Source organism: Neolamprologus brichardi, chromosome 14 (genome assembly GCF_056152115.1).
Source record: "Neolamprologus brichardi isolate AB-2024 chromosome 14, ASM5615211v1, whole genome shotgun sequence".
In the NCBI taxonomy this organism is placed as follows: Eukaryota; Metazoa; Chordata; class Actinopteri; order Cichliformes; family Cichlidae; genus Neolamprologus; species Neolamprologus brichardi.
In genome coordinates, this window is record NC_142117.1 from 37,228,632 (window position 1) to 37,255,127 (window position 26,496).

The 26,496-nt window shown below is 45.6% G+C and overlaps 2 protein-coding genes across 2 annotated transcripts; both read right to left on the minus strand.

Annotated features, from left to right (window-relative positions):
* Positions 1-3,826: 3,826 nt before the first annotated feature.
* Positions 3,827-15,559, minus strand: LOC102799626 (P2Y purinoceptor 14-like). Its single transcript, XM_087851755.1, has 4 exons — positions 15,523-15,559; positions 7,365-7,561; positions 7,005-7,264; positions 3,827-4,941 (listed from the first exon to the last, which is right to left on the minus strand). The coding sequence occupies exons 2-4, from the start codon at positions 7,482-7,484 to the stop codon at positions 4,236-4,238; spliced, it is 1,086 nt and encodes a 361-aa protein (XP_087707881.1). The 5' UTR covers positions 7,485-7,561; positions 15,523-15,559; the 3' UTR covers positions 3,827-4,235.
* Positions 15,560-20,385: 4,826 nt separating this feature from the next.
* On the minus strand, positions 20,386-26,496 carry LOC102799906 (P2Y purinoceptor 14). The gene is made up of 2 exons (XM_006801254.2): positions 26,388-26,496; positions 20,386-21,586 (listed from the first exon to the last, which is right to left on the minus strand). The coding sequence occupies exon 2, from the start codon at positions 21,582-21,584 to the stop codon at positions 20,535-20,537; it is 1,050 nt and encodes a 349-aa protein (XP_006801317.2). The 5' UTR covers positions 21,585-21,586; positions 26,388-26,496; the 3' UTR covers positions 20,386-20,534.

Below are 26,496 nucleotides of genomic sequence, written 5' to 3' on the forward strand. Positions count from 1 at the left end.
AGCTGTCTGATGTAACTGTAATCCGAACATGGATGTCGAGGTCGGACAAACTGGAGAAAGTTTGAAGATTTTCATTGTTAAGTTCCTGAACTGTCAGAAGTTATGATGCATCTGAGCTTCCAGCATCTTTGTCCTTTTGAGCTCTGATCATTCGGGGATTTACAATATAGAAAACTTCCCCATTATGCTGTCTAATGCTGCAGCTTTCAGCCTCTGGCAGTCGTGTGGTGGAGGTTACCAGAAGAGGAAATGAAACTGCCACTTCCCTTTAGTGAGAAAAGTCCCACCAAACTCCCCTCACATCATTTCACCTATAAATCCACTTCTTTAACACCTCTGAGACGACAACAACAACTAAAGTATCAAATCACTGAGTTCAGGAGTTCCAGTCTCTTCCATGTCCACAGGTGTATAAAACCAGCACCTGCAGACGGCTGCTACAAACATCTGTGAATCGCTCTCAGCAGCTCAGTGAACTCCGGCGTGTTACTGTGATAGGAGACTCTGTCTGTTGCAGCTCTGTCTGTCTTGGTTGTGTCCTTGAGCAAGACACTTCACCTACCGCCTACTGGTGATGGCCAGAGGGGCCGGTGGCGCGATATGGCAGCCATCTATATATATATAGATATCTCTCTCATATATATATATTAGGGGTGCAACGATACACAAAATTCACGGTTCGATATTTCTTCGATACAAAAAAATGTTCATGCCTTTTTAATTTGTCATTTATTAAAATTATAAATATATATTTTAACTCAAAAGTACAGTTTTTAAATTTAATGTTGCTGAAACAACAAAGTAATAAAAATTAAATCTATCTGATGGAGAAATCACTCATCTTTGGAAAAGAGAGTTTATTACAGAGAAATGGCTCTTTCCAAAATAAAAGCTTCTTCTGGGCTATATTCTCAGCAGCATATTAAACATATCAGGTCCCCATAAGGAGAATCATGTGCTAACGGCTGTCTAAATGACTCAGCTAAAGTTTGTAGCATGCCTGCTTGTTGTTTTTGTCTGCTTCCACTTGTCTTTGCACGAGGATGATGTCGGAGTAAATGTGCAGTCATATTCGTTGTGTTCCCACTAGTGCTGTCAGCGTTAATCTGAAATGACGTTAACGCCACAACACGGCAAATCTCCGTTAACGAGCTACCGCGGATCGCCCCGTGCGCCGTTAACGAGCTAACTGCGCTAACACACTAGTTCCCACCCATGTAATTGAGCATTGCTGGCACATCCAACATACTGTTTTACTTTAGTCCATGACGCGCTTACCTTCAGGGTCATACGTCACATGAAAACCAAAATAGATCCAAAGGCCAGATCTGAATGAGGGTGGGGGAGGTTCAATTTGCCATGTTGCAACGAGCTTAGCTTCTGTCTTGCTAGCTTGTGCTGCACTCAGTGGATCTGCTCTCGACAGTGCAGCCTGGGCGGAGTAGTCGAACGCAGATCCACTGAGCGCTCAACACAGACAGCATCGTCAGAAGAAAAGTTGATAAAATAAATTAAAAATGTTGTATTGTTCGATACATGCGTACCGAACTGAAAGCACTTATATATATATATATATATATATATATATATATATATATATATATATATATATATATATATACTCAATCACGATGTCACACTGTGAACATCCACGGTCACCACTTCATGCATAATGTGTATGGAATATATGTATGTATATGTATATTTAGTGTGTACATTATACATAGGAATAACACTTTTCAAGACACTCAAAGCACTTTACAATGCCACTATTCATTCACTCTCACATTCACACACTGGTGGAGGCAGCTACAGTTGTAGCCACAGCTGCCCTGAAATAATTAAAAGCTTTGTCCATCCTCTCCTGCTTATCCTTATCAGGGTCACGGGGGGGTGGAGCTACCACAGGTCGCCAATCTACCACAGACAACCGTTCACACTCACATTAATACCTACGAGCAGTTTTATAAATAAGCCAAACATGATAGATGCAAACCCAGACAGAAGGATGGTGCTGGGGTATTTTCATAGAGCTGCAGAGTTCGCTGATCTTATCATTCAGGTCATCACAGGTTTTTTTACTTCATCCTGTGTATAGAGAGAGCGCTGCAAGGCAGCTGTTATTGTGATTTAGTGCTATTGAAACAAATAGACTGAAGCTGAAATTGAATTAAATCGATTAGAAACAAAACACCAGGAGCACAAGTCCAGATATACAAAACTAAACTAGATTGGCCCAAACCACGAGTCCACGAAAAAGTTCGGGGGTCGACCCAAGGGTAGACAGTAAGGGGCCAAAAACAGTTCAGGGGGCCGGCCGTGCGGATAGCAACGGCGGCGATGCAGGTAAAAGAGACGACAGTGCTGATTCGGAGGCCGCCCACGACGGCGATGATGTCCGGCAAGAGGCCCAGAAAGTGGCCGGCGACACTGAGGTATCAGTTGGGGACCTGAAGACAGCGCGGCCCCCACAGCACCATGCCAATCTGATGTTTAATAATCCCCATTTCACTGTTTTACTCTTTGGTTCAGATGTGGATACTGTATTGTTCTTTCTTTTTTATGTTTAAGTTGTTTGTTGCTGGTTTTTAGTTTGTTTTTGTCTGTTTGGGAGCAGACACAGTCTCTATGGAGATGGGTTTTGAGGGGTAGCAGGAGGAGAGAAGCTGCAGAGAGGCGTGTAAGACTGCAGCTCTGCTTCCTGGTCCCAACTCTGGATAGTCATATTTTGAGGGGTTTAATAAATTTGTCGATATTTCTAGAAATGAGAGCTGCTCCATCCAAAGTGGGATGGATGCCGTCTCTCCTAACAAGACCAGGTTTCCTCCGTACTCAGAGAGCGTGCTTTGGATGAAGCACGTGAAGACGACTCTATGAAGTAAGAAGTTATCTATAACTTTTTTATGAAACACAGATAAGCTACACAAAAACACCGCCTTGTGTTGGAACAGGAAGTGATACTGTACAGCAGAGCGAGCGAACACCATGCTGATCATCTGTCTGCACTTTGAATACACTTAAACTCATAATTAATCTTGTTTTCATTGTTGCATTGATCATTTTCACTTAAGAAAACAGACTTTTTAATTCACACCTTTTAGGAGAATACTAACCTGTCATTTACAGTAGCTCATATCTCAGTGCACAGTTATTTACAGTATTTGTAGCACAGAAATATAACAGCTCTGCACTGTTGGTGTGGTAGGCGTACAGTGACTGTGATGTCCTTTGGTCCTGGTTTATGTCAGAAAGGTGTGACGACACATGGAGGAAGGGCGTGGGAGGAAGAAGAGTTGCAGAAAAAGCCTGTGCGTGTGTCGAAGTGCTATATTTGTTCATTTGCAAGTCAAAATTCAAACCTTTTCCTCCTGATAAAGAGGCCGAGGCTTTCCAAAGATGTTGTAGAAAAACCCCTCTCGATGCAGGGAGTCATTGTTGCTCTGCCTGCATCTGTGGTCTTATCAGGGAGTTATCTGAAAGCTGGCGCCTGCCTGAAACTCACTTTTTGGAGAGACTATCTGAATTTCAGGAGCAGGACCACGCCTCCAAACACACTCTGGTTCTCACATATATAGGTTCCCCCAATTCAGCAAGCTGTTTGTTCTCGTTTATGTGCCCCCCCTTCAATTCTTTAACTTCCCCACTTCTAGCCGCCGCTGGTCCCCTTCACCGTTACCTACTAAAACGCTGTCAAACCTCCAATGAGGGGCCAGCGAGTGAAATGTTTAATGCTTGGGAACGAAACCTTATTTCAGTGTGATAAATGTATTAGATTTATTTATATCCAAAGCAGTTTACATACAAATTGTGGCTCTGGTTCAGGTGAACAATAATGTACATATTTACAGTTTTTTAAACACATGGGTTTTACGGGTCCAGTTCGCCTGAGACCAAATCGGACTGCTTCCTGTAAATGAGCTTGAGAAGAGGCTAGTTTGGACGTTTTAAAGGTACATCAGTGCAGGAGGAGGTCATAAAATGTCAAAACCTCTGAGATATGTTGGCTTGTAGTTTAGCTGGCCATCAGGGATCGTTTATAGTCACAGAGTTAAAGAAGATAGACGATAAATAGTTGCTAAGTGATGAAATTCGTCATCTAGTAAAAAATACTTCAGTGTACCGACTTGACTTTTCTTAATATTTAGGCCTTTGATAGCAAACGTTTCAGTGCAGGTCTCTGAAAAGCCCGACGTGGTCCCAGCAGGCAGCTTTGTTGTTCGTGTGCTAGCTTAAAGCTACAGCACGCTGGTCCTCGTCGTTGGGGTGAGCGATATCTTCCTTTTGATGGAGCTCTGCGTATCGCTGCTCCTCCTGTCTGCGTTCGCTGCGACCGTTGACACCTCTGTAGTGGCGAGCGCATTCCTGAGGCTCAACCTGGCCCGGAAGGCCTTGCAGAAGATGAAGTAGATGAGCGGGTCCAGGCAAACGTTGAGAACTGACACAAAGACCGCCATTTCCTTCACGTAGAAGAAGACCTGGCTCCACGAACAGCTGTTGGTCTTGGATGTGTAGGCGTAAGGAAGACGAACCAGGTGGTAGGGGACGAAGCAGACGCAGAAGACGCTGACCAGCACCAACATGTTCCTGCGCGATCTGGCGAGCTTCTTGGACCCGATAGACGCAGGCTGCTTCTCCTGTGCCGCTGAAAGCTTGCGAGAGGTTTTGTAGTAGAAGAAAACCAGGCAGACGAGGACGGTTACAAAGATGGTGGCCGAGAAGACGTGGATGATTTTGTAAAGCACGTTGAGCTCTTTACTGTGCATCTCATCACAGCTCACTTTTGTTAGTGTTTCATTTCCCGGCTTTTCTGTTGTAAGAGAGACCAGGATGTAGGAGCTCGTCACAGTGATGAGGAAGACCCAGGTGAGGATGGATGTTATCTTAGCACCTCGTACTTTCTGCAGCATGTGATTTCCCAAAGGGTGGACGATCTTCAGGTACCTGCAGGGAGAAGAGAGCCATCAGTGTGTGAGTCAAACCAACTCTTTCACCTCCTGAAACCAAAGCTAAGCATGTTCATCCAGTGTGGACTCATGTTCTCCCAGCCTGCACTTTCCACCGTGTCTGCAGCCACTTCCTGTTGGACGATTATGCCCCAAAGAAAAGCTTCAACCTATAAGCTTTACGCACAACTTCCTCTTCAGGAAGGCAGGAGGAGAGGGAGCATTTCAATGAAGACAGTAAACCCTTTATTCACAGGGACATGGCTGATGAAGTAGACTGATAACTAGATTCTAGTCTGTTCCCCCAAACTTTGAAAACGACTTCATGTCCACAGTTGTTTGGACTGATCCAGATCTGTGTGATTCGAACTGGAGACGCCTCTTATTAAACTCACTGTGACACGGATACAGCGCTGTATAGGTTCACTGAGTCTGACAGGGTCTGAAGTCTGCAAAAATAATCAGGTCAGGTAGGGTGTGAGCACATCTACCGTATTTTTCGGACTATAAGGCGCACTTAAAATCCTCTAATTTTCTCAAAAATCGACAGTGCGCCTTATGTATGAATTCTGGTTGTGCTTACTGACCTCGAACAGATTCTACGAGCTACACGGCGCTCAAACATCTGTCAAAGATGTTTTAGGACGACTTTGCTAAGCTACGAAGCCGCACCGCTGGATTGTTGGAGCATTACGGCTATCGTAGGCAGGAGGAAGTGGAGGAAGCACGAAGAATGAGTTGAGTACAGTTTGACTTATCTGACTGTTTTGTTTCGCTGAATGCGCCTTATACTCCTGTGCACCTTATGGTCCGAAAAATACGGTAATCTGGCTGTTCCAGCTCTCCCTGGGTTTGGGGTTTTCCATTGGTCCGTCTCAGAGTGGGTCTAAAACTTTTCAGGTGCAGCAGTAACAGCCGAGATCGAGTGCAGATGCACCACAGTGGTTTAAGCAAAGTCGACCGTACACAAATGTTAAATGCAAATGCACTGATGGTGTTTCACTACTTAAATGACCCTCTTGATGTGCGCGTGTTTGTGTAATATGTGCAAATGTGCTGAGTCTGTGATGAACTGTGTTGATTTCATTCTGCTGCTTCAGCTCTGACCACGGAGGCAGAAGTAGCATCGAGACCACATCCTTTGCTTTTTAATCACGTATGACAGGATCCTGCTGATACCTTTGTGCAGCTGCAGAGACAACACGCAGCGTCACACTGACCGCCCTCAGGTGAACTGACAGCTGCTAGGATCAGGCTCGTGTCTACATCTGTACCTGTAATTTTCTCCTGTTTAGCTGATAAGCCAGAGTTCATAAAATACTTGCTAGCCCTCCTAAGTGATTCACTGCTCACCTGGTGGATGTTACACAGTCTTACCATCCACCTGGTGAGCACCGCCCTGCCCAGGATCAGGTTAGGGTTGTATTTTTGGACTCCGGGGTACCTGGAGAGGTAACGCGCAAGCGCCACACTGGATTTGAACCCTACTCATGCTCATGCTGAGACCTAGTTATCGGGCGATGGCGCTAATCGCCGCGGCGCGCCTGCACATCGTGGACTGTTTATGGTTTTTACAAAAAAAGTCTGTCATGTATGCAGCTGGCGCTCAGCTCGGCCCGAATAGAAGCCAGACAAACGTAACCGCGTTCGATTTCCTTGAAATTGAAGTTGACACAGAGTGATGACAATCATCTGCCACAAGATAAGAACCCACATCCATCCACTGTTGGTGCGCTGAAAATGTTTACAGCAGACACAAACGTGTTACAGCCTCAGCGTCGTCACCTCACTCAGCTTTGGATTGTTTGGCGTCTGTTTTCGTTCCCTCTCTGTTCCCTGTAGGTCTCAGTCTCATTTGTCTTTCTGAGTTTATTCTTCTGTTCTAGTTTTCTTTCTGTCCTTTGAGATTGTCTCCACCTGTCCTCATCTTGTAATCAGTTACCTGATTATTTAAAGTCCTCTCTTCTCTCTAACGCCTGTTTTTTCCCTGCTTTTGCATGTTCGCCTCAGTTGTGTGCAGTTCTGTGTCGGATCACTGGAGTGTCCCGATTACGTTCCCACCTGTTAGCGGCGATGAAGCCCATGAACATAATGCTGGCGTACATGTTCAGGTAGAAGGCGGAGGCGCCGAAGTTGCAGTAGACCTTGCGGATGATCTCAGACTTAATGTTGGCGTACTTCATAATTCGCAAAGGGAGGCAGAGGCTGATGAGGAAGTCGGCCGCTGCCAGGTTCTTCAGGAAGATGGTGACGCTGGACACGTGCCGCTGACCCCTGAAGAAGTAAACGTTCAGGGTGAAACCGTTGAGGAACAAACCGACCTGCAGACACGGGAGGGACAGGAAGGAGGTTGCATCATTTAGTCAAAGTTTAATATTTATTTTCTGCCACACGATGAAGACAGAGAGGACGGCGACTCACCAGAAACACCAGGGTGTAGATCACCATGAAGAAGATGTGGGCTGAAGTGTCCTGGATGTCTTCATAACAGCTGGAGTTACTGTTGTTGTTTCCGGAGGCGTCGAAGGTCGAAGCTGCCATGTTTCCGGGTCTGGAAAGACCAACCCGGGTTAGACGGCGGTTAAAACAGAGACGGTCACCACAGGAACTGCTGAAGGCTAAAAGGGAAGTGGTACAACACATGGTTACCAATCGTGCCTTTTCCAGGAGGCCGCTGCTCTCACGCCACCTGAACAAATGTGATGCTAAATAAGAGGAAGCCTTACAATAAACAAAACAAAAACTTGTGGTGAAAGGCGGCGAACATCACAGACGGCCAAAGAAACGTGATATTTAAAAACAGCAACAACGCTGCTGGGGGGGAAACAGTAACTGGGATTTTTCTAACACAGACCTCCATCTAGACCAGATTCAAACATGTGAACATAAATCACACCGTGAACAGCAAACTGATACAAAGAGAAGATCAAACTATGTACATACTGAACAGGTGAGGGGAAGCTGACCTGCTTTAATCATATTTCATCATTTAAACCATATTCACACAGTATCAACTGTTTACACGGAGCTGACTGATTAATGCGCAGCTCCTTCCTCCCTGCAGCCGTCAGACCAACAAACACAGATGTTTACATCTGCGCTGCAACTTGCACTATTTTATCAACTGATTCACAACCAGGGTTTGCCTCTTAACTGTATCTAATTTTATTTTATTTAATAACGGTACAGTACTCTGTTTTTGGGAACCATCGTCCTCGATGTAAATATGTAAAAACTGTGTTTCTGTCCTGTGTCCTGTTTGTTTGTATATGTGTCTTTCTGGCTGCTGTGACACCCAAATTTCCCCCCAATTAAAGGATCATTCTATCCTATTCTATTCTATTCTATTCTATCCTATCCTATTCTATCCTATTCTATTCTATCCTATTCTATTCTATCCTATTCTATCCTATTCTATTCTATTCTATTCTATCCTATTCTATCCTATTCTATTCTATCCTATTCTATCCTATCCTATTCTATTCTATCCTATTCTATTCTATTCTATTCTATCCTATTCTATCCTATTCTATTCTATCCTATTCTATTCTATCCTATTCTATTCTATCCTATTCTATCCTATTCTATTCTATTCTATTCTATCCTATTCTATCCTATCCTATTCTATCCTATTCTATTCTATCCTATTCTATCCTATTCTATTCTATTCTATTCTATCCTATTCTATCCTATTCTATTCTATCCTATTCTATTCTATCCTATTCTATCCTATTCTATTCTATCCTATCCTATTCTATTCTATCCTATTCTATCCTATTCTATTCTATCCTATTCTATTCTATCCTATTATATTCTATTCCATTCTAACATTGTTTTAATTCCATATTTAGGATCAGGCACGTGCAGAGGGGGGGGGCTAGAGGGGCTTGAGCACCCGCCCCTTTCCTGATGGGTGCCCAAAGTGCCCTTTTGTTGAGGCAACTTTTTTTTTAATGTGTGTGTGCGTGTGGAGTCCTGTCTGTGCCCCTCAACAATAATATTTAACTATTAATCACAGTTTTGCTAAATTAAAGGATCTGGCTTGCATCTGTCACATGATCACATTTAACCAATGATTGCCCTTGACGGCAGAACGCGCTGGTTACGAGCTGGGAACGAGCTCACAAAGAGCACGCGCATTTTTTGCGGTCCGGAGCTGCAGGAGAAACACAAGTTAACTCAGAGACACAGACTGATGCGACAAAACCAGTAAGTAGGTGTACAGCGTACACTGTAGTGTATAGCACCCAGGAGTATTAGCTTATTATGTACACGTTGGTATGTTGAAACAAACGAGCGTGCTGCGTGTGCAACAGCGTGACAAACATTACCTGTCCTTTTATTAACTGCACAAGTAGTGCTGGTCATAGCTGCTGGCTTCCTGTGTAAGGCTGTCATGGGTCTGTAGCTCTGTCACCGTTTTAGGGAACATATTTAGTTTTAAAGGAAGTTTCCGGGCTTTTCCTGCCTTTCTGGAGGGATTATATTTCACTAAAAAATGGTCTAATATGCATGTCCACATAATTATGCATTATTATAATTATAATATATTAAAAAACACACGCTGTATTTTAAAGAACATACATTAAGAAGCAGATTATATTAGATTTATATTTTAAATAAGACAAATTTTTGGTTTTTACAGCCATTGTAGCTCTAGTAATAAATAATAATGTAAGGATTCTGGATCAGCACCATGATGCCCATAGTGTATACAGTATTCTGAAGAAGGTCTAAAATGTCACTGTGTGTGCATGTGTGTGTTTTATGTATATGGTTTAAAAAAAATATTACTCATGATATAACATTGTGCAGACATGGCTGGTAAGGACATGAGGAGGGAACAGTAGGAGCTGTGTGAGGCTATTAAAGGCGGGGCTATAACATGTTTCTGTCATCATTAAGTGCAAGAGTTGTTAGGTGTGGATAATTAGATTATAGTTTGTTGCAATAGCAAGTTGTGCCTTGTTCTCAGATAGACAGGAAGTGGAGAGTGATATATGAAATGATGGGATGGAAGGAAGAAGAGAAGCAAAGAGTGATTCACAGGCAGAGCCTAAATTATTTCTCACATTTTTGTTGCCTTTATGGTTCCAAGCGCTGTCACCAATCTTTGCATTTTGTTATTATCTCATGATACTTGTTTAATCAGCTACCATCTCTCCTATGGACTTTTTAATGTCTACAGTCTCAGATCAACACAGCCCTGCCCTCCAGCACTATCAGCAGCAACCCCTCAACAGCAACATTGTCAGGTCAAACATCGGCTACGTTTGCTTTGCCTTGTTGCCCATATTAGATTCTTGATGAATGTGTGTTGTTGTTATTCAGCCTGGTTCAATGTGCCCCTCTTTAACTTTGAGCACCCGCCCCTTTAAACCTCTCTGCACGGCCCTGGTTAGGATGAGCTTTATTAACGTGCCCGCACACGCTTTTTTCTAACATTTGCAGATAATTATGTTAATATTTAACACCAGGTCTTATTTTTGTGATGACATCACTCGACCGCGCCTGTGATTAGAAAGAATGATGCTATGATGCCGTCTGGGGCGGCGACTCTACGCCACGTGCTGTGTGGATGTGGAGAAACCTGCTGTGGTCGTCTGGACGCCGCACGTCTTTAGTTTAATGTTCCCAGTAAACTCCTGCGTCACACATCAGCGATGCTCTTTTCCCCTCTAAAAGGTCACTGAGGGGATTTTATTTACAACATGATTAATGTGACGTTTCTGTTTCTGTTTGTTTCCAGAACCACAGACTTGTTTGTTTCTCATCTCTTCTGTGAGATGTGTTGGCGGTTGCGTTGTACACCTGACACACCTGGAGCTTCCTGAGCTGCGAGCAACAGATTCACGTTTAGTGTTCCTCACCGCCTGAAGGTGTGTCGGTTTCCACACACCTGTACAGTGACACAATGATCTGTCACTGCAGTTTTTCTGCGCTGCAAACACTTGTAGCTGTGCAGCAAACAGGACAGCTGACAGCAGCAGCTGCGTTACTGCACTCATCGCTGTCAAAGTCAGAAACATGTGGCGTGATGATGATCATCACCTGTGCCTCTCACAGAGCAGCGCGTCTCCTCCTGACGATCACAGTGGCTCAGACTTTCCTCCCGGTCTGATCTCCTCATCGATACGACGATATGTGACGCGCTTATCTTTTCATCGGCCCGTCTCTTCACAGGTCAGAGACGCAGGAAGGATCCTGCTAGACTGTGTTAACCTACTTACTATCATGAGCTTATCTGACCTCAGATCAGCACCCGTCTTTTATTGCACAGTTTGTTTCATGTGTTCCACTTTTTTAATGATGTTGATGTTACTGCAGCGGAAAGATCACTGCATTCACACGATGACGGGCAGGTGTGGGAAATTTCGTGAACCCAAACGGAAGCCTGACCCCAATCACTGACAGCATCGTAGCCAAGGCCTCCTCCTCGTTCCATCTTCTGTCCTTACAGGTCGTTACGTCTGCAAAGCCCCGGCCCGATAAACCAGGACCAACATATGTCAGGGTAAAGCCCGGGGGCCGCCATGAGGCCAGAGGAAGTCCCGCTCTGCCTGCTTCTACCACGGCTCTGAATCCTAAACCACACAGTGACATTTTCTGTGTGGCAGGCAGGAGCGTGGACCCAAATGCAGGACTCACAGGACACAGAGGAACAGCTTTCACTGCGCTGTGAAAAACTCAAATACAGGAAACAAGAAACAAAGCATAACAACTAGAAGCTGGTAAACCAAGGCCACAGGAAACGAAGACCATGGAGGAAACACCGAGGAGACATACGACACGACAAAGGAGAACACAGCGCTGAAATACACAAGGAAGCGGAAACAGGAGGGAAGCACAGCTGGGACTAATCACACATAATAAGACGAGGGGAAGCAAAACTAGATACACTGACATGAGACTTTCAAAGTAAAACAGGAAACACAAGACTATCAAAGACACAGACGAGAGCTGAGACATAGAGACACGACTGTCTGAGGAGACAGAGGGACTCAACGAGGGACACGGGGAAGACAAAGCAACAGAAACTGAGACTGTGACACAAGCAGAACCAAAACCATGAAAAAGAATAAAAGAGAAAATAAATGAACCACAAACCATAAACACTGAGTCAGAACACTCAGGACCACGACACACGAGTCTGATATGAACCTGTGAGGACTGCAGAGCAAACACCACGGCAACAGGCAGCCGCGTACAGTGTTGGGAAGGTTACTTTTAAAATGTATCCCACTACAGATTACAGATTACATGCCCCAAAATGTATTCTGTAACGTATTCCGTTACGTTACTCAATAAGAGTAACGTATTCTGAATACTTTGGATTACTTAATATATTATCATGCTGTTTACAACTACATGAATGTACTATTGCTGTGATTTATTACTGTTACTGAAGGTCCGCGGCTCCGAACCGTAGTAAAGGGACCTCTGGCTAATACGGTGGGTTCTGTGTCGGCTCGTAGCCGAAAACTAGCTTTACTTTGTTGTCTGGGTCAACTTTGCTAGCAGAGACAGAGAGAGGCGTTGAAAGGCTGCTCCAACAGAACTTATTGTTTTTGGAGGAAAACACGAACACAGTGTACAGTCGAGTCTTAATAGCTTACTTACAACTGGGCTCGTCAGGCTCTCTTCTTGGCTGCAGTGGTTATTATTATATTTACATGCTTCCAGCTCCCGTTTTTGCTCGATGACAGCTCGTACTTTTCCTTTTTCTCCCTCCCTCGCTCACAGACACATAACGGGTATGGCAGTCCATTCTCCCTGCAGCACGGACTACACTGCCCATGATGCTACATTCTTTAGAGCTATACCGGTAGCATTCTGCCTGTTAGCTTAGCACAACAACAACAACAAAAAGGCCTCTCTCACCCAGGAAACACGCAGAGAGAGAGCTCACCCTGTAACCATGGCAACCGTAACGCTGCCGCCTGGAACAACAGAACGTAGCTGTCAAACAAAACCCAAACAGTCCTGACCCGCCACAATATGAAACAGGGAAGTACCGCCGTGTAATCCATTTATTTCAACAAAGTAACTGTATTCTAAATACCACCTTTTTAAACGGTAACTGTAACGGAATACAGTTACTCATATTTTGTATTTTAAATACGTAACGGCGGTACATGTATTCCGTTACTCCCCAACACTGGCCGCGTATCATCATCATCATCATCATCATTATTATTGTAGAAGAAGGGATGATTGATTTCTCCACAGAGGTCTCCCTCCCTCTCTGAGCAGCTAATATAAAACCAGCTGATGCTGAGGCTCACACCACCTCTTAAACTCTGCACACCTTCACACACTCGAAATCTCAGCTGATGTTTCACGCCTTAAAAATATTCTTCACGCTCAGCTGATGTTGATGTGGCCGTTCACACCGACTGTGTCATTTTGCAGGAGGAACGTGCAACCAAACTTGATTCTTCAGAGACGAACAAACACATCTGACCAATCAGGTCACTGCATTTGGCAGCAAATCAAAAGCCCAAACTGAGGACAGCGGAAACAGTGAAATAAGCGAGTTTGACCTCAGACAAACGTCTGCACGCTGCTCTCAAACTAGTTATCAGTTTCATCGCTCGCTGTCCACAATCTTTATTTCCACAGTGGGTTTTTTTAGGAAGTAAGTAAGTCGATACATTTCCATTTGAAGAATTCAGCCTGTAGTCTCCGCTGTGACCGAAGCGTTGGCCTCACGGATGTCGATGTGGGGTTCCTGCTGTCGGCCTGTTTATTGCTCTGACTTCACTGCTCTGATAAACGAGGGCTTTCGTTCCTGTGCGTGGCCCTGAGGGCCGAAACGCTCGTGTCTGTGCGACAGGTCGACGCCGTTTCCTGTTTCTAATTGCACAGGTGACCCTGCAGGACTTTTAAACTGAGGCTGAAACAGCAGACGCGATCATCTGCAGGGTTAGGGCTGCAGGCTCCTTACAGGTGTTTCCAGTTCAGGTATGTGTGGTCATGTGACGCAGCTGTTGGCAGACATGCAGAGCTCGCCCTGTTTGTATTTGAACACACGGTGGCTTTAAAGGAAATGAAACCTCGATCTGTTTGTGATTGTGACTGAAGATATTTCCAGCTCTGGTGTTTCTCTCCTGACCAATCAGCTCAGTGCTCTCTCTGCTCTGTTACATCAGCGAAGCTGCAGCTCGTGGTCGCGGCGGCTTAGTTACCGCAGTGCGACCCAGTTTCAGAGAAACGGCAGCCATCGCTTATCGAAACTTCATGAGAATTTTTTTTATTGGCAAAGAAAACATTGTTTAAAAAACTGTTTCCAGATGTGACACATCAGCAGCAGAGAGGGTCTATTTTCTCTGGTGAAGTCACAACGCTGCGTCGCCACCGGTAATATCTCCCAGAAGACTCAACGACAACTACAGCTGTCCTCAAACATCACTGTGGTGTCTGTGTGTGGTCGACAGGGAGGATTTGTGCTTCAGCAGGAATCTACGCCGTACCTGCGTGAATCCGTCTGCACCTCACGATGCAGGTACGCGTTGGGTCGACGCAGCCCGCAGACCATCCACACTCCGCTGCATTTCCAGCTACTTTTTCAACCACAGATTTCAAATGTATCGGTGAGAGGTCAACAATCATGGCCCCAACATTAGAAATACTCATCACAGCATCAGTATCAGGACGTCAGCTCATTCCCAGAGCGAGATCAGAGTGTCGGTGTGGACGTGAGGGAAAAACAACAAAGTGGAAAAACCTGAGGGACAAATGTTTGACCACGAAAATAACCAAGTACAAGACGTCCCAGCGGTTCATGTTTTTGTTGCACATTAAACACCAGCACGAGCATAAACGGCAGCCGTGATGTCGGCCACACTCGGCACCGAAGTGTAGATCAGACCCGACGAGCGGACGATGGGAGGAGATCGAGGGTTGCTGTGGTGACCGGTAAAAAGAGCGTTGCGTCAATCTGCCACAAATTCACATCAACTGGTCGAAGAGCTGCGGTGCAGGCCGCCACATTAGAAGCTTTCAGTGAGCAAACAGCGTGTAGGGTATGAATCACATCCAGACGGCGTGATGCCTTGCATCCACTTACTCCAGCACGTGTCTCCAGACCGGGAGAGGGGCGCCAGAGAGCCCCTATGGGACCCTCACAGCCACGGAGGGACCACCTACGCAGGAACACCTTCTTACTGTGAGGCGACGGCACAAACGCAGCCAATAACCTCACAGCTAAAACGCTCACATCCATGGTTCTCGTTAATGATGGACAGCAGAGGAAAGCAGATGTTTGGATGTTTGCACCTCTGTGCAGCCTGCAGCCCAGGAACCTCTGAACCACATTAAAGATGCCACCTGTGAGCGGACGAGACACGAGCTTGTGCGCTGCGAGCAGCGAAACCACAGGAAGAGAAGCTCCCATCGCTACATTCTCATCCCGAAACCAGAAACATTTTCCTTTTTCACTGTTTCACACTTTCAGATCTGTGAGCAGACGCACTAACACCAACAGTGTTTCTGTGTAACTATAGCTGCTGATCACAGCGTTTAAAGGCCAGACGTGTGACGTGTAAGCATGTCGGTGAGGTAGAAACAGCAGGCTTACCTGCAGCACTGTCCTGTCTGCGCGTCTCCACGGAGAATCTGTGAGAAAGCCTTTATGACTTCCTTCTGCACCGTTTATATGGGGAAGGCCAGGCCACACAGAGAGAGGGAGGGCGGTGGAGGAAGCTGGTGGTTGCTGCTGTGCTGACGTCCTGCATGCAGCACCGTTCCTCATTTGCAAGTCAAAAACACACACCTATTTTTACCAGGAAGTTTTCATTTTTCCAGAGAACTTTGAAAGAGCTTTGCTCTGAGCGGGTCTGTTGTGTGCGACACTGTTCCTCAGACAACAACAGCTGCTGGAAACAGACTCAGTCCGACACACAACCCAGAACCAGCAGGTAGAAGCAGCTAAAGGTTAACCAGCAAGCTTTACGGCTTTGAGTGCAACACAGATCAGAGTCGACTCGTAAATGTCCCGTGACTCACAGTTAGTGTTCGTGTTTTCTTATTTTCAATCAGCAAACTTAATTCTGTTTCTATTCGACTTACACGAGTGTTCAGTGTGAGCTGGGAGCGCCTGTCAGTTACTCAAAGCCGGTTCTGGGTCCAGCACATGTGTCAGAGGAAGCGCGACATGTCGCTGCTTGTTGAAGGTTTCTGGTTTTCAGCAGCAGAGTGAGCGCCTGCTGTTTTAAACACACAGCGCTGCGTCATGCATTCACTGTTTTAAAGGATTAGGGTTTGGTTTCAGGTCTTGGAGCTTCCTGGAGAACCTGCTGCAGACTCCAGACTGATGGTGTTGCTATGCTGCCCTTTAGCCCAGGAGGATCTGATTAGGAAATGAACTTGATGGCTGAACACCCATAATGCTCCTCCCTGTGAGACACACGAGCTGTGCAAACAGACACTAGTGCAGGACGGGGAAGCCACAGAGTGTAGATCAGATTTCTGGTTTTAAATTCATTAGGAAGTGTTGAAGGCTGGTGCGAGTCCACATCTGCTTTTGCAGCAGCTTACTGGACTCAGTGTTTTCTCTCTGCATCTAATTACAGACTCAGATTTCTCTGTTTTGGACTCTTATCTGCTTCATCCTGTTTTCAGATTCCCTCAGACTGGTGTGGAACTTTGGGATGGTTTCACATCCTGTTTGGAGCATCTGAGATGACTTGCCACCGTGGCCACACCGGCCCTCTGTTTGTATTCCCAGGCTGACTCCAGCGCTCTGTGTGTTTTTGTTTTGTTTGTTTTGTTTGTTTGTTTTTCATTGCTTCCAGTTTGTTTGTACTGTTTCCAGTCTAGCCTCACTTTGGCACAGATTTTGGACCAAACTGAAGTGATTGGCAGCAATTTTTCACACCAGCCTATTAATCAACCAAAGACCCGGACAGACTTTTAATTCATCTGAAAGCCTGATGCTGAGCCTCGTCCACCCCAGCTGTGAAACTCAGAAACCAGTCTTACTTGTTATCATCTATCGTCCACCTGGGCCTTACACAGAGTTTCTCTCTGATTTCTCAGACTTTTATCTGATTTAGTTCTGAGCTCAGATAAAATAATTATTGTGGGTGATTTTAACATCCATGTAGATGCTAAAAATGACTCAACATGGCATTTAATCTGTTATTAGACTCAATTGGCTTCTCTCAAAATGTAAAAGAACCCACCCACCACTTTAATCACACTCGAGATCACAGGTGTCGAACTCCAGGCCTCGAGGGCTGCTGTCCTGCAGGTTTTAGATGTGTCCTTGATCCAGCTGATTTAAATGGATAAATGACCTCCTCAACATGTCCTGAAGATCTCCAGAGGCCTGGTAATGAGCTAATCATGTGATTCAGGTGTGCTGACCCAGGGTGAGATCTAAAACCTGCAGGACACCGACCCTCGAGGCCTGGAGTTGGGGACCCCTGATCTAGATCTTGTTTTAACATATGGCATAGAAACTGACAACACGTTCTCACTCCCACAGCGTCACATTTTACGCTAGGTGACAAATCGTCAACATATGATGTTTTCGGCTACCCACCATGTTCCTAAATGACGACCTCGGAAAAATGAGGAAATATGAGAACCGTATGGACTCAATCTACACATGTTCACTCTTTTTCTTCAGATCGCTTAGAAACACGCTATTTAACATCATTAAAGTCCTGGTTAAGATCAGGAAAAAGGTTATGGTTAGGGCTGGAACGTCTATTACCGCGGGAGCGTCATTGCACTGGATTTCAGCCATAACCCGCCACGTACCATAAGAACGCCGAAGGTCTCCTTTCGCGTTCCTCAGGAACGCCGCGGGACGTGACAAAACGTCGGCATGTTACGCCTCGGGAGTGAGAACGGGCTCAAACTGAACATTTATCAGTGTTTCCTGAAAACCCTCTGCTGTCTGATCATTTCCTGATAACATTTACATTTACAATAATTGATTACACAGCAGTGGAGAGTGGACTTTATCACAGTAGATGTCTGTTAAAAGGGAGTTTTTCCTTCCCACTGTCGCCAAAGTGCTGCTCATAGGGGGTCATATGATTGTTGAAGTGTTCTCTGTATTTGTACTAATATAGGGTCTTTAACTTAACTGTTGTTGTGATTTGTCGGTGTATAAATAAAACTGAATTGAATAGTGATGGTTTGATACCATCAAACAGACGAGGGGGAAGACCAGGTTACTGAGAAGTGCTTATGGGTATAATAACATGTTCCCACCATCACCTCCACCTTGCTGCCACAATGAATGCCTGGTTTCAGATTAAAAGATGCTGATTTTTTCTCTTTTCCAAAGAAGAGAGGAAAGTTTTAAATAGATCACGTCTTCCGTTCACAGATGGAAGAGACTGTTACCCTATCAGCCTGATCTCTGCGCAGCACAGAAATATTCAAACTGCCTCAGGCTGGTTTGTCTCTGCTCTGGAGAGCAAACTGTCAGGACATGTTTTTGGAATAACGATCATGAAGAAATCTTTCTACGGGGATTCTCCCAGACTGAGCCGAGCAGCAGGACTCTCGGCGTTCATTCATCCGATTTTCCATCATCGGCTGGCTGTGATTTCTTCACCTGTGCGGTGACAGCGACAGGTCTGGCCTTGCTCTCAGCATTCACCTTATCTCTCCATCTCTTCCAAGTAATCGGTGGGTGGAGCTGACCCGGTGATTAAGGATGCAGCTCACCTGAGCAGGTCGGGCAGCCCTGCTGAAACCTTTCACGGGCTCTTCTCCTCTCTGTCATGCTGGCTGGCTAATGGAGCGTTCGGTTTCTCTTTTGATTTTGCATGCACACAATCGCTCTTTGATTCTCTGACTAACCTCGGCACTGAGCTGGAATCTGTGGGAGGATTCGGTAACGGCAAACAGGGAGGTAGATGTTTGACTTTCACATGAAGTCATGACCCCTGCCCCCTCCTTCTCCCTGTGTCTCTCTGGTGTGAGATACTCACTGCAAACAGCTCTGATGTGATGATTTTGGAAATGCTGCTGCTCGAGGTTATATGCTGATGGCTGCTGTACAGGAAGGAGGAATTCCTCAAATGATACTAACGAGCATCACGAGCTTAACCTGAAGCTCCAACTCCCGTCACTGCACACGGTCCAAGTTTATCCTGCACGTCTGCTGCTGTCATCGCTTCATCACATCTGTCTCTGTTCATGATCAATGCTTATCTGCGTGCTCACACACACACCAAAAGATGACAGAAACAGCTGTAACATCAATCAGTCTCAATTCGTCACTGCTGCCTTTAAAAACTCCCAAAATATGTGTTTTTGATGTCACAGCTGTGATTCAGACTGGCCATGTGTGATTTAACAATACCTTTACTGGGAATGTCATCAGCGCCCTCTGCTGGTCACAGGTTTCCATTACACTCCATTTTTTCCCCTTTAACTTAGTACCTGTTCCTCAAAAACACAATCACCTCATTTAATTTACTTTAAAAAGAGGGATTTTAAAATGAGAGTAAAAGTAAAGTGAGACATGACCACTTTATGAGACAAACAGCTACATATTCACTGTGTTTAACTTTATTTCTGCTTCCTGTGTAAATAAGTGATGAACTGTCCTCTGTTTATTTAAAGCAGGCGATGGATGAGGCTCCATTTCTGTTTTAAAATGCTTTTATTTTTAAAAAATTATCATTATTAAAAGATAGACGTGTACATGTGAGTTAAATTCTGTGTTTCTGCTCAGCAGGGCTGTGATTCAGCCTGGCCATGTGTGATTTTACAATACCTTTACTGGGAATGTCATCGGCGCCCTCTACTGGTCACAGGGTTCCATTACACTCCATTTTCCCTCTTTAACTTTGTGTTTTTGAGGAACAGGTACTATTTTAAAGTAAATTAAATAAGGTGCATTTAATTTACTTTAAAAAGAGGGATTTTAAAATGTCAGCAAAACAGTTATTAATATTTTTTATCCCACTCTGCTCCTCGTGTACCTGCAAACAAACATGTAATGACAGATTTGACCACCTGATGGCAGCAGAGAGGCATCAGCTGCAGTGAGCAGAGAATAAAAACATGACTAAATAGGAGTTATTTTAGAAGAAAAAGCTTTATTTAAAATACAGACGTCATAAAGCAGTTGTAACGACTCTGACAGCAGGAACGCTATGACATCACAGATTGCTGCTCGTCCTGCGGTTTGACACGCGCTTCTAAAAAGAGGCGACTCGTGAGCAAATCAGCAGATTCTGCATGAACGGACTTTAATGCTGCAGGTTTGATGCCCACTCATCACAGTTCAGTTTCACTTCCACGTCAACGCTTCCTCTTCCTCGCTGTCCTTTCCTGTCCTCTCTGTCCTGCTTTTGGTCAGAACAATAAATAAAACCAAGAACTGAAGCTCTGAATACTTCTCTTATGTACACATAAAGGAATAAAAATATACATTCATGTCTCTTTCTATTTTACACATAAAACTCCTGATTTCTATCAGACCGAGAAACAAACAGAAGAGAGCAGTTTTATTACAGCAAATAAAAAAATACATGATTTCAGCTTCAACATTTAGGTTTCCTCCTCTCTCGTCCTAAATGCAAGCCGTGGTCAGGGGTCTCCTCCTCTCCTCGCCTCCTAAATGTTGCTCAGACTCTGTGCCGTGGTCAGGGACCTCCTCCTCCTCCTCTCTCGCCGCGACACTTTTCTCAGCAGCGATTCTCTGAAGGTTCGGCACATGAGGAAGTAGATGACGGGGTCGAGGCAGACATTGAGTGCTGACAGGAAGAGCGTCCCCTCTTTCACCTGCAGCAGCAGGAAGCGGGCGTACCGGCTGAAGCCCGACTCCGGCATCTGGCTCAGCGTGTAGGGGATGCGGCAGACGTGGTATGGCACGAAGCAGATGAAGAACACCACCAGGATGCTGAAGATGCTCCGGTTGGACTTGCGGCAGACGTCGCTGTTATCGCAGCGAACCCGGCGGTACGACTGGTAGATGCGGCGGGAGATGGAGGCATAGCAGAAGGCGAGGACCGCCAGAGTCACCCAGAACATTGAGACGCTGAAGATTGAGGACACCTGGTGCCACTTTTTGCCCAGCGCCGTCTTCAGATCCATGCACTTGCGGGCGTTTTCCTCGTTGGCTTGCTTGCTCGTCATCAAGCTGTTGGGCATGAGGAAAACGGCGAGGAGGGTCCAAGAGAGGACGGCCAACACCCGGGCACACTTGGGGTTCTGCAGGTGGTGCAGGGAAAAGATCCTGGCTACTCCTGTCCTGCAGGAGGTGGCGGTGATGGAGGAGGGGGAGGTTCGGACAATCTTGACGTAGCGCTCGAGGCTAATTAAGCCCATGAAGAGGATCCCCATGTACATGGAGCAGTAGAAGATCACAGCGCTGTAGCGGCAGACGATCACGTGGATGTACCAGCCGCCGAGTTCCAGCTGAGCCACGATCCTGAACGGGTAGGTGCACAGCATGAGGAGGTCGGCCACCACCATGTTCTTCAGGTAGACCACCAGCCCAGAGTCGGCGGGCACTCTGAAGAAGATACAGGCGGCGCCGCCATTCAGAAGCGAACCCACCAGAAAGATCACGAAGTAGAGCAGGGGCAGGATCTTCAGGGTGAAGACGCTGTTGAAGTCGGCCGTCTGGTTGGACAGTAGGCTGGTGGAGTTGTTGTGAGCCATCCCTGAAAACACGAAGACACAGTACGAGCTTTAGGACGATTACAGGAGAAATCAGTGAGCGGGAGGTGGCGCTCTGTGGCTCCACCTGCAGAACCACTCTCTTTGAAATGAGTGATAAACGTAATCGTCACTTGGGGGAGGTTCACAGACTCTCTGTGGTCAGTGTTTGATTTCCACTGACAGAGCTGCAGACTGTCTGCATGCAGAGAATAAATGAATGACCACAGCAGTGTCGTGGCGTTATGACAGAGCACAAAGTAACGACCTGAATCTGCATTTGTGCTTTAACCCATGTTCAGTGTTACGTTGCTTCTGTGCTGCTCGGCTAAAAAAACCTTTCATGTTCATGCAGTGAGCTGCTCTGTTTACACTGGGCACGTGCACAAACAAGGTTTCACGGACGCTTCCTTTGTCCTGCTCTTCACGCACTTCCCTCCGATCCTGATACATCCCAGTCCAACACACAGCGTGCTCGTCCTTTATCTGCGCTGTGAAATCGCGTGTTCCCATGCTAGTAAAGTTATTTTTAACCTCAGATTCCTGCTAGTGATCATTCCTGCGCTAACCACACAACCTGCTGGCTTTAATTCCACCTGAAACACTATTTGGTTTCTCGTGCACCTGCACCAGTCAACAGAAGCTGTTAGTGGAATAAGAAATCCTGTGTGGACATGGACACTTCCACTGTGGATCAGAAGCCAACATGAAGAACGATCAGACAGCAGTTTCCATTTCAGAGAGCAGCTAAACTCCTGATCAGGCAGCGTGTGGCGTGTCCCTGCAGTGTGCTGTTCCTCTTTCCTACCATCTCCACATTGCTGATTGTCTCATAAAGCCACTGAATGCCCACAGCTTTAGAACGAGGATGTTTACTTCCTGTGCCAGAGCCACCAATAAATGGCTTGTTGTTTGCTGCAGCTCAGAGCGAGCCACAGGGGACGATCATGTCGACTTTGTGTGGATTTACTCTAAATCAGCGGTCCCCAACCCCCTCCGGTACCGGTCCGTGAGTCGTTTGGTACCGGGCCGCGATAGTTGAGGCTCAGGTGTGAAATTTTTGGTTTTCAGGGTTATTTTGTTATCGTTTTTATCGTTAACTCGGTTTTCCTGGGTCTTTTCACGTGTGTTATGAATAAATCTTCTTTTTTTCCAGTACCGGTACTAGTTTTATTTTGTTGTATTTATCCGCGACACCTTAAAGGCCGGTCCGTGAAAATATTGTCGGGCTTAAACCGGTCCGTGGCGCAAAAAAGGTTGGAGACCGCTGCTCTAAATGCACCAACGTGTTATATTATCGACCCTTACGTGGGTCTTTTCAGAGAACAAGAACAAACATAGACGACATTGTTAAAGTTTTTTTGACATCACATCACTCCAGGAAGCAGGCTCAACAAACTCTGAGTTCAAAAATAAACCCGGGAAAGGAATCCAACGGAGCGCCGATACCAGGATTCCCCAGACTTTACCCTGATATAACTTCATGTTAAATTACACTCTAACCATCCATCCACTCTTTTATAATTATAATATTTCTGTCTGAGGCAAAATTTTGTGGATTGAATTGATTCGGGACCTTGTGAATCGAATCGATTCTAGGAATCAGTGACGATACCCAGCCCTAGTTGCAGGGCTAAGACTTTAGCATTGCTTAAAATAATGCTGATTACATCTTGTGAACATCTGCTCTGCCAGCTGCCTGCACTGTTCGTCTGCAACCCCAAGCAAACCTAAGGGGGTGCTGGACTCGAGCTTGGTAAACCAGCGGTGCACTTCACTCTCCTCCACATTCATAAAGAGCGCTACAAACACAAACAGCTAACAGGTCGATTTTCCTGTTTCAGTGCAGCTAGCGAGGGGTGGAGGACCACTTACTGCTGACGGGTGTGGACGGTTTAAGATCAAACCCACTTCTGCAAAAGTGACCCTTAGACTGCTTTTAGTTTAGTTTCCTTGTTTTCCACTGCATCATTGATTCTATCACTAGTTAGCTAACATAAGCTAATGTAAGTCTGTTAGTGGCAACCAACCAACCACATGACAGCACGTTCTGTAGTGGCACAAGATGGCGCTACAAACTCTGAAGACGTCAGCTTCACAGACGGCGAGGAGGGAAATGAGCCTTTAAACATGTGTGTGTCATGTTCACTGTAACACCAGAGCTCAGAGATGTTAGCTAAGCCCGGCTCCTGGACCTGCGTCCACAACTTCGTGGACTCTTTTGGGATACAAGTTCCCAAAGTTTGCATCTGTAGTATCTGGTCATACACAGGATGCTGATTATGCAATAACAGCTGCAACGCTTCTGCTTTCACCTTTGACAGGCACAGACGTGGTGCAGGAGCTTCACTGATATTTCATATTTATGAGACTTAAAGGGAAGTTTGCTTATAACTCCAGCCATTGTGTGAAGGCTGTAAACATTCACAGGAGTCATTTGTTAAGTAAATGAGTCTCATGCAGCTCCCCGATGTCACAGCTGAGCATTTGTTTGTTTGCTGTGACTCAGTTATGGAAACAAATTCACTTCTTTGAAACTGAAGCTCTCACCAATCAGATTCAGTGTTTTAAAGCTAGACTCTCCTGTAGGTCCAGGAAGGTGCTGATGGTGCCAAAGGTGGAGGTATCTATGCTGATGATGCTCTGCTTTATGTGACTCATGACCAAATGATGTCTGACATCACAAAACGTCTTAGAACCAGGAAATGATAAAACCATTGGTCAGTTTAACAAACGTCTGAAACACGGGCTCCACATTTGCTGCGCTGGAAAGCAGTCTTACATATTTGTTTAATATGTGCGTTGAAGGACATTAGGTACCAGCTTGCAGAGCAGGACAGACGCAGCCAGGCTGACGGTGGTTATCAGCTGTTTGTCCAGGCTTTCCGAGTCAGACTTTCACTCTTTTCCTGCACCAAACCGACCGATTGTGTGACACCTACTCCAGTGAGAGACTTTCACAGAGCAGATCTATGTAGAATATAAAAATATTAGACTGTGGGTAGTTGTTGCTAGTTGCTGGCCACAGCTTTATTTTTAGCACTTTAAACTCGTTAAATCAAACTGAAACGCGCCAGCTGCAACAGATCAAAGTGACAACCAGAAACAAACTAACAACAAGCTGAAGGAAGGAGGTGAACAGGCGACCCAGCAAAGAGTAAACCAGAAAGAACTACAAGCACAACAAAACCAGATATTCTGCTGATCTGGGCTCTGAAAAGATGACCGATCAGGACCAGTATGTAACCAGTATGTAACCAGTATGTAACCAGTATGTAACCAGTATGTATAGATTTGTCGACACATCCTCACGAGTTTGGGGATGTGAGAAGAAATGAATCCACACGTTAACCCTCTGTGGTTTTGGCGGTGTGGATGGTTTGTTGCTCTCATTTCTTTGGTCGCTGTTTTTTCCACTTCTCAGCATGCATGTGAACGCACCCACACACACACACACACACACACACACACACACACACACACACACACGTAGGTTAAGAAAAAGAACCCTTTGGTTTAGCAAGCAAACACGACCACATCACTTCTGAATCTTCACTGCAGCTCGACCACAGACCAGCGGCTCTTCCTCTGCAGTAAAAACCTTGTTTTTCACTCCGTGGTCAGAAATAAAAGATCAAACTGACACAAAACATAACTGAAGGATTTCTGAGTAAAACATGAAGTCAGTCTCTATCATGTGTGTTTTTCCTCGCAGCTCTGACTCTTATATTTCTGTAAACTGTGCGTCCTCGGGCTCCTGTGTTAGGGCGCCGTTACATCCTGACGTGTGTTTATGAGTTTGTTTGTGTTTGTTTCTGGGCTCGTTTTCTCATATGTTGACATTACGTGACATGTTTCCACATTCTTGAATCAGTATAGCAAACAGAAACCTGCTGGATGAAACGACATGAATAAAACAGCACATACCGCCAGCCTGTGCAGATGTAAGCGAGCAGCAGCTGGCACACTTATATTAATGTGGAAACCACAGGTGAGGTTACAGTTGGCTGCTGAAAATCTTTCTGCAGCCGCTCGTTTAGAGCAAAACTTTTGATTTCATCAGATTCATTTGCACCTTTGAGCTCTTTTGAACATCCTGCTCTCCGTGTTCGTTTTATCCGTGCATGCTGCAGGACAGCGCAGCTTCTCCCTCACGCTTTCTGGGAGCAACGCATCACCACAGCGTGGGCGTTTACATCTGCTCTTCACACTCATGACATCAGCTGAGCAGATTACCGACTAACAGCGTCCTTATCTGATGGTGTTGCGCTTTTTCAGTTTTCTAAAACTTTCTGAGCTCTTCTGATGTTTGATCACTTCTAACCCCCTTCCTTCCTTCCTTCCTTCCTTCCTTCCTCTGAGATATTCAAAGGAAAAAAGTGTTTGAGTGTTTTCTGAGCGTGTAATAAGTTGGCCCGCACCGATGTGAGCTCATGTTATCTAAATGTCAGAGTTGCTTCACTCAGGTTTGCAGCTGAAAGGTCAAATCGTGTGTTAATGTTTCCTTCACTCAACAGAAAAATAACCTTTACAACATCCACTAAGTTTTATAAGTAAGAAGCGCTCTGACCACAGAACAAAGTCACATGAAGCAGCTGCTGAGCGAGCAGACAGCAGCGTGGTGGAGCATTCTTCCCCTGTGACGGATTTATCCCGAAACAGCTTCTTCAGGCTCCGGAGCCTCGGTGAGCCGAGGTCCAGCACGCTGCCTCCACACGCCTCTACACCTCTCTTACATTAGTCACAGACTGACCCAATAACAACGCTCTATCATCAGCTTAAAGGTGCATCAGATGGTTCTCTCACCATAAACTCCAGATGTTGCTCAGGCTCCCATACAGATGTTGCCTTCACCTGTGGTCTGCGTTCCTGCTCTGTGTGTGGGAAGCTGAAGTGCTGCTGACAGCTGAGAGTC